Below are 9,163 nucleotides of genomic sequence, written 5' to 3' on the forward strand. Positions count from 1 at the left end.
CCTCATCCTCCTGGGATATTGTCAGAAAGCAAGTATTTTCTCTGGTTCTTAGGCTTAAACATACTCTGCTGAGTTAAATGGGAAACATCCAACTGATTTCCACAGAGCTCCGACTCATCAGACCCCAACACAGTGAGATGTCATTTGGGTGACTTGCTCTAGGTGCAAAATTGGCTTAATCTGTGCTTCTAACCACAATGAATACACTCTCCAGATACTTAATAAGCTCCCCATCCTCTTCAGTTTTACCTGAAACAGATCTAATGGTAAATACCTGTTTAAACACCATGACCCTCATCCAACACTAACTTCAAGCAAGGTTTAGCTTTATGCACCACGAACAATCTCACTGAAGTTTTTAAGAGAGGGCAGTGTGCTCCTAAGCTATCTGAGGAGTGAGACCTTCCAGCACAATAGCTCTTCACTCCTTTCTTACCTGCCTACCCAGCACATGGAGGTCAAGTGCTTACTCTGAAGAAACATGCCCTAAGGTTAACCTGAAAAAAAAATGTGCAGTACTTTTATTTTGCCTTCATCTTTTTCTCCTGATCTGGAACTGGAAGTAGTCAATGGTCATATAATCAAATAGGTCATGCTTTTGGACCTACAGAGAAACACTTACTGATCCATTTAAAAAGTGTTTTGTTAAACAGAAAATTTGATTGCAATGACTTCAAAGGCTTACCTGGAGCAAATTACTCATACTGTTTTGTAAAATGATCCCTACTCTAAACCAGCATAACTCCTCAGTTCCTCGGAGTTGAGGTCCCTCCCCCCAGAATCTACAACTGATGCCTCAAAATATTTATTACACTGGGAGAAATGGCTCTGGCTTGTCTGTCATCCTATGTCTAAAATGACTGAGAAATACTATTTACGTCTGCAAGACTCCTATTTGATCCATCATTCAATAAAAACTGCTTTGTTTCACTGCTTGAGCTGTCACTGTCACACTAAAGAAATATAATTTACTTCACATATTGAAAGAACCTGCTAAGAACCCATATATATATATGCACACACACACTATGTATGTGTACATATATACACACACATATATAGATAATTTGTATTAATTTTACATTGACAAACTGCTAAAAGAATCCAACAACTGTCACTGCTAGAGATGAGGTTAAATGAAATGGTATCACTTATATGGCATCAAATAATTACGAGACTCTGGTCCAAGAGCTTCAGAACTGTTAGCAAAAGAGCATCTTTTACTGGCAAAAAAGAAAAGTTCCAAATGGTTTGAATTTCACTTTTAAATAGATTGGAAGTGTTTAGCAAAGAATAAAAAATATAATGTAAAGTAGATTTTATAATTCAGTTCTGTGTATAGCAAACACACACATTTATACATATATTCTGCTACTTTCATGGCAAAATTCTGAGGTGCCTTGGACTCATTGATGACTTTAATGAATCTGGCAGTATCTCATATGTGCATCATTGCCTCAAATTTTGAAAAAGGAAAAGCTGTACAAGTTCAGCCCTGTGTTCTGTGAGTCTGGCTGCATAGTCAGAAATAAAAGTATTGCACTCAAGACCATGCCTATGACAATGCACATTGAATAAGGCCATTATATTCAAGATCATAATGGGACTCAAGTCCTGTGAACACTCAAAGATATAATCAGTAGACCTGGGAAAGCCATACTGCAGAAGATGGACTCAATACAGCAGTGTTCCAGCAATTTAATAACTGTTTTTTTTTTTTTTTTTTTTCCCATGACATGCTGGTCTCTCAAACTGGTGTTACCCACAGGGCGAGACAACATGATGTGCATGTATGCACGCATTCTCACAATGCGTCGTTTCAGTTTTTCTTAGAAGTTACCAAGTGTCCCCTAGTTTGAAGGTAGGATTCTATTCAAGTTCTGCCAATAAGGTTCAACTTGTAATCAACTCTAAGCAGCTTCCACGCATGATGAGGGAGAGAAGATTTGACTTTCAGTTATTTAAATATATTTGCCAACATAAAAGACATAATTCTAACTTTACAAAGTGTAGCAAAGATGTAATTGAACCTGTAATGGAGTACTTCTCAACATGCTCTTCCTGAGCTAGATCACATGAAGAGTATCAATTTATCTGACCTGGCTTACCAAAAGGAAGACAGACCAAACAAATCAAGTTAACACACTACAAGGAATGATACAGATTTACAAGTTAGCTGCCCACATCCCACAGCAAACAGAAGGAAGCCACCCTTAAACCCAAGTGGGGTAAGCTACCGTGAATTTACAGTAGGGTAAGTGTACTCACACCAGCCGTCACCTTGGGGTAGCAGGCGTGCTGTACATCTGCTAGCTTGTTTTGCAGTTATTTGCTCCTTTACCCATTCCAGGGTTACCCAGTCAGCATTTTGGCTTGGTGAAGGGTAGTGGCATTTGTCCAAGAAGGAAAGGTAGACCACTATCCCCCCTCCCCACGCCACAGCTCATAAAGACACAGAGTTATGCAAATGTAAAAAGCATTAGTACAAAGGATGGAAGAAGCACGAGACACAGCAGACAGGAAACTTAATGGTCACATGCACTGCAGTTCAGCAGAGACATTATTTCACAATCCCATATTCTACCGTAAAATCCACAGTGGTGGAGATTATGGATGAACTACCTTCCAGCTGAAACAACTCCGGCATTATTTCTGAATACACCAGACTATACCCAATCCTTTTTTTTTCCTAGGACCTGTTTTTTGGTTTTAGGTGGTTTTCTGTATAGAGACAAGAGACAAACTCCAGACACGGCATAAGTGGCCTGTTTGCACATTATAAACAGACAAACGGATAATCAAGATGGAAAAATTCAATGTGTCACACACCTACGCTCCATGTACTTTTTTCCTTCGACAATGGTGTCACTTGTTGGATGCAAGTTTGTCGCTACCGATGAGTATGCTCCTGACCAGAGCTGGGAGGAATGCATTTAGACAGCAACACTGTCGCTCTTGCAGTGATGAGCAAGGAAGCTGGAACTTCAGGATATGGTTTCTAATTCCACCTCTGTCTTATATTCATTGCATGCTGAGCAGCTCAAAACATTTTTCTTGGTAATCACATTATTTGTAAGGAGAATAACTTTCCATACTTTCTTCACAAGAGGAGCAGGAAGAAGTCCATTAATGTACCATGTAGGACGAAAAGCCGTCTAAAAGGCTTCTACTTATTTAGCAGTTTGGACTAAAAAAATGATTAGCAGAATCACTTTGTCAATTAGGTCGAAAAGAGCTGAGAATATTTTGTGAACAGAGTTGCAGAAGCCCATCTCTGACATTCACATTAAAACAGTGGCCTTACTACCAGCAATAGCTGTCTGCAAGTGTCTAAACAAAGAGAGTTCTGACAGGTATCGAGCCGTAGCAGCATTCTCAACACTCTGTGTTTGCTGTATTTAGTACTTTTCAACGGGATTCTCTCTCCCAATCAAGTGACTGTCTCATAGTTAGCATGACTACCCATAAACCCAGCATTTCTAAATGCAATCGCATATTGTTGTTTCCTCTCCACCATAATACTATATCTCACCATTTCCAGCATCAGTCAGCACCACAGGTTTAATGCAGGTTACAGACAACAAGCAGCAGTCCTGCTTTTACTGCTTGCTTCAAACAACATCTTGTTTCAGATTTATACATTCTTAAAATGTTTTCTTCACTTAGCTATACTAAAACTGCCACTCCAGAATTTAAGTTTACGTTGAAAAAGGTTACTGATGACTTGAACAAAAAATACCACCTAAAATCCCTTTTACTCCAAAAGGAAATTATATTTTCTCCTGAATTAGTGTTACAGATATTTATATTAGAGAACTCCGTCTTTCAGAAACCAGTTATTTAATGCTCAATATTCTTTTCAGCAGATGGAGAGGTAGGTATATTTCCACACAAGAAAACAAAACCAACCTAAAAGACACTCAATTAAATCAAGTAATGTCTGAAAAGTCAAACACTGTTCTGACAGCACAAAGTGTCTGAAGATACTCTCCAAGGAGGACAAGAGAAGTTGTGTATTCTGATTACATAATACATCATAATTTGAAATTTAATAATTTTCTGGAGAGAAAACACAAGCATCCAAACGCCACCTCCTTCCCTTCCCTCCCCAAGAACTGTAGGTCCAACACAACTGCCTGTATCAATGGTAGCATTAACGTTTGGACTGCTAAACACGGAATCCACTGCAATTCTTCCTTACGTTCACCAACACCAGCAGCCTACAAGTTTACAAAGACCATATGCATGATAATTACATAATTACAATAGAAATTCAACTTTAGTGTTGTTCTTAAAACAATCTTCATAAATAATGAAAATATCTGTGTTCTAGCTCTTCGGTAACCTAAGGTTAATTGGTACAGATAGGGGGGATTTTTCCTTTTATCAACCGCACTGGAGGTTCCTCTCTGCCAACAATGGTTAAGGCCTGGATCAAGTTACTCTCCTTTTGCTTTTCCCTTTTTCTGCTTTTTTCCATTTTCCACCACTGCATTATTTTGTGGTTTCCTTACTCCATTTGCAACAGCACCATTTGCTATTTTGCCATTCTTTACAGGTTCCTTGGGCAGCTTATATGTCCGATAGTAGAAGTTACCAAACAAGAAAATGAAGGTGATGGCATAGAAAATGACACTCCAGTGCATCCATTTAGGGAAAGGACAATCAATATAAATAGACAAGGCTGTGTGGCCAATAGTCACATGGAACTGCACCTGAAAGATAGAAAATACAGGATCAAAAAGGTCTGGGTGTATTCTGTAGGTCTGACTGAACCCATGTATACCAATGCACTAAGTTACGAAAACTGCTTCATTGGGAGGCAGGAGGGAAGCTGTATTTGGCTGTCACATCATTCACCCACACATCTGCTTGGCCAGGGAACAAGTTTATTGTAGTACCTGGCGCCAGTTTTAAGAAATAGAAAAATGAGAAGACATTAAGAGATCTGGATTTTCTCTACCTTTTGAACAGGTTTTTGCAATTTGGTTGAAAAAAAAAAGTAAAGTAGTAGACTTTACTCACACAACTTTTATCTATGCTGCATATTTTTTGAGAAATGAAATAAATACTTCCATCTCCAGGAAGTATTCTAACTTGAGCGGTGAATATCAGACAGCTACGAACTTTTGTAAGCAGCAGTATCTGTTCCAAAGCTCTGCAAATGCAGATGCACTCAGAGGCAATGCCTTCTGAAATAAAAGGAGAAATTTTACTTACCATTTGCAATATGGTCAAGTATCGCTTCCACCACAGGTATTTCTGAAATTTAGGGCCACAGGCAGCTAATCCATAATACATGTACATAATGACATGAATAAACGAATTCATCTGAGCTCCAAAAAAAGCTGTCCAGGAACAGAAGGGAAGACTGTAATGTAATTTTGAAAAAAATAAAGAAGTCTTTTCTAGTATTTTTCATGTGATAGTAAAAACGATAAAGCACAGGACGTGTCAGGCTTCCATCTTTGAAATATTCAATATTACATTATAGTATAGTATAGACATGACTGCCAACACGACACAAATAGCTCTTCATGCAAGTAGGATGTCCCATCTTCCATGGAACTACTTATGCAAAAGCTTTTTATAAGATTTTTGTTGAACAGACATAAATCACATGGATTCCACATTAGTTATTGCAGTAGAAATGCAACTGTTTTGCTAAAGGGTTATTAAAAGTGGTATCTGACAATGTAAAGTACTTCAGTACTGTAGCACCAGGTTCTGAACTTAAATCTTTTAAACTATATTTAAATGCACAAGGTTCACTTCTCAGCAATAAGGCAAGAAACTCATGTGGAAGCCTGATTAGGGAGGCCAAAAAAAAAAATAAATCATACAAAGCGAAACTTCAGTTGTGGTTGTATGTTTAAGGGCATTGACAAGAGAGTTTGTCTAAACTGCTCATCTTTAGTCTCCTTATTTATGACTTAAAACATACAGCATTCTTAATATATAAATGCACAGTATAACATTCCAGAATGATCCCTGCTGGAAATGAAGACGACAGTTCTCATTTGCATTAAGATCTTTTTGCTCTGTCAAGATTAGTAGCTATTTAACAGAAACAAACCATATCTTGTTAAGGTATTCTTACACTGCCAGACAGGCTCAAAAAAGCTGCAATGTGTAAGATTAGGGCAATACAGACAATGGCTGCTGCCATCAAACAGCTCAGGTGTCCATATGGTCTAGAGCCAGTTGGTTATAATACAGTCTAGTTTATAATAGATCTGTCTATGCAGGCAGTGTCCTATCAACTAGAAAAAAGAACACAGATCTATCCACATTTATGCACTAGTGCTCCAGAAATGCAGAAGAGGAACTGCAGCTTTTTATTTTGCAGGGGTTAGAAACCAAGAGGCAGTGCAAGAACACCAAAACGTGAAATAAACTTGGAAATAGTTGCAACTGCTTTATCGTAAACTGCAGATATTTAGCATGAAAAGTCTGAAAACACACCAAGGGAGAGGGCATTTTGAGATACCCAGGGAATTTCTAAGTAGGACTACAATGAAGCACCCAGTCTCCAGTAAACTTATTTTACGGGTGCAGTAGGCAATAAAAATAATGAAATATCCAGTTCAGTACCTGCATCCTGCAGATTACTTGGGAGAAATTCAAAGACAGTCACAGATACTCATTTAAAATATTTCTTCTTTTGAATATAAGTAACCACTCCGTACAGTGTATTTATAGTACACGAGAGCATAAAACCTCCATGCATTAAGTATTAGTGTGGTATGACAAAAAGCAAAACAAAAACCAAACAACAAAATATTTGCTTGGTGTGGTGTTTACTATGTGTTATTTTCAGTGTCTTAAGCCTACAAAGCACATTACAAGCCAGGGTATTTTCCCTGAACCCTCAGCTCTCTAGAGCTTATAATTTGCGAGAGACAAGGCAAAACAACAGGAACAGGGCTACAATGCAGGCAAGGGAGGATGTGGCAAATACAACGGAATAAAAATTTTTGATAGTGGCTTTAGAAAGGAAGCAAGGGGAAGAAAAAGGCTGACAATGCATTACAGACTTGTGCCATTACGAATAGGTTTTAAAGGACAGATTCATCGGTTTCAGAATTTTATACATGCTTCTTTATAAAAAAGAAAGCAAACCCCAAACTCAGATATAATGCCAAAATAACATCTCCATTAACTTCATTATATTTGCACACAGACTGTGGCCCACAATTAGATTTTCCAGTTCTCTGTATCTGCAAAAATTAAAGTTGGCAAGACAGATTCATTTTTCTATTTCATACAAAACAAGGCTAATTTTGAAAACAAAACTTCAGGCTTGCAATTGATGCCCATGAAGAAAAAAAAAAGTTTTGCAATTCATTAGATTATTGCCCTGTTATCTTTTCCTCTCCCACGTTTCCCCCAGAGGAAGACTGTGCACATTAAAGCTACTGCACTGCTTCAGGGTTCTTTAAACAGTCTTGTAGTGTAACGTTAAGTCTACAAAAACTTTTTTCCATTTATTCCAAACAATAATCCTCCCTTATGCCCAGTCAAAAGGGTATGGGAGGAAGGGAACCCACCTTGTCCACCTGCAACCCACTTAATACCAATCCACCACAAGGTGAACATGGTGAAATGGTGATAGACATGGAGGAAACTAATCTGGTTAAATTTCTTCCTCAGGATGAAGAACACTGTATCCAAGTATTCAATTCCTTTAGAGACATAATACCACCATAAAGCAGCAGCTATCTGCAATGAAAACAAAAAGACAACACAGAAGTTTTAGTGATTCCAAGCTGAATGGAATAAAATTCTCTCCATCTACCTGCTGCAGGAGAAGAGCATCTCTTCCTTCCCCAAATACTGGGAAATGTTGAGGTAGAGCCACGAAACATCCGATGGTACGAGCATAACAACAAAACAATACTCCACTAATACATCCTGGACCTGTAAGTATTATTCTGAGTCTACCGCTCACAAATCACTACTGTAAAAAAGAGCTAACATAATTAAAAGCTTTTCCATTTCCAAACAGTTGAGCAGTTAAATACAGGGGGTTTGTGTCCTCATTCTCTACCCTGAGCTTTGTGGGAGAAGACTACCACAGGACCTCCTGTACTAATGAGACAACACTGATGTGGTCAGAACAACGAGACAGAAACATGATGTCAAAATGAAGTTGCAAAGGTTGAAACCTTACATAAAATCTGTTCAGTACCACATCAGTGTGAGTGGGAAGATAGGAAATCACCCTTACAAGCTAGGTGCGGTACAGATTTCACATCCCTTGGGGCAATATTCCCCTCAGCTGCTTCTGGGCTGCTCAGTACCGCCCGGCCCCAAACCAGCACTACCCCAGTGGCTCTGTTCCATTCAGAGAGCAGGAGACAGGAGACCCCGGGAGCCACACAAGCTGCAGAGATATAACCCAGCTATCCAACAGGGCACTGCTACACACCCAGAATTCCTTTTGGAATCCACCATTACAGTGGATCTTGCCCCAGACGCAACACTAAGAGGCTTCCTGCAAAAAAACAAGCTGAAGCCCAGAAGCTCTGCACAGCAATTTGCAAACACTATGATACGGGGTTACGGTGGTGGTGGGGACTCCCTTCCAGATGTCAAAGCATCGCAACAAGTCTAGTTCCTGGCGTCGTTAGTCATCTAGCTCGTTATGCAAGGGTGGGACCAGAACATATCCCAGGTGGTGACTCACACATACAAGGAAAAAAAAAAGGTTGGAAATGGCACCACCAGCATGGAGAGCAGGCAATGCCACAACACACCCATTTCTAAGAGGTTCACCTGGTCTTTCAGGACTCATCTGTTGACAGATCAGACTTTCTTACCCTAACATGGTGTTAAATAACTCCACCACCCCTTCAGTCCCTAGGGGAGACAGAAGAGCAATGGAGAGAGCAGCAGCTTCCCTTCCCAAACACACACATGCTGTCAGGCAAGCGAGAGAAAGAGGAATCAGCAGAACAAGCAGTATGGAGCAACGCTATGGTGTTTTCCTCCATCTCTCCAAACTAGCAGGAAAGGAACGCAGCTCTCCTCAGAGTTAGCTTGTCACAGCCATAACTGGACCGGTGAATATTTTAGGGGAGATTACAGCACAAGCGAAAAAGCAGCAGAGTGCCGCAGATCTGCATTGCAGCCTCTGCAGCTTCCCAAAGGGACTGCACAA

The 9,163-nt window shown here is 39.6% G+C and overlaps 1 protein-coding gene across 1 annotated transcript in view; it reads right to left on the reverse strand.

The window, feature by feature from the left end:
* Window positions 1-3,823: 3,823 nt before the first annotated feature.
* ELOVL4 (ELOVL fatty acid elongase 4) overlaps window positions 3,824-9,163 on the reverse strand; it is a 14,154-nt gene continuing 8,814 nt past the window's right edge. Inside the window, exons 4-6 of the mRNA XM_010073658.1 lie at window positions 7,551-7,722; window positions 5,221-5,348; window positions 3,824-4,715 (exon numbers count right to left, since the gene is read on the reverse strand). Coding sequence (XP_010071960.1) covers window positions 4,440-4,715; window positions 5,221-5,348; window positions 7,551-7,722 — 576 coding nt within the window. The 3' untranslated portion in view covers window positions 3,824-4,439. The remainder of the gene's footprint in view (window positions 4,716-5,220; window positions 5,349-7,550; window positions 7,723-9,163) is intronic.

This window comes from Pterocles gutturalis, unplaced genomic scaffold, assembly GCF_000699245.1.
Source record: "Pterocles gutturalis isolate BGI_N339 unplaced genomic scaffold, ASM69924v1 scaffold31007, whole genome shotgun sequence".
NCBI classification, from domain to species: Eukaryota; Metazoa; Chordata; class Aves; order Pterocliformes; family Pteroclidae; genus Pterocles; species Pterocles gutturalis.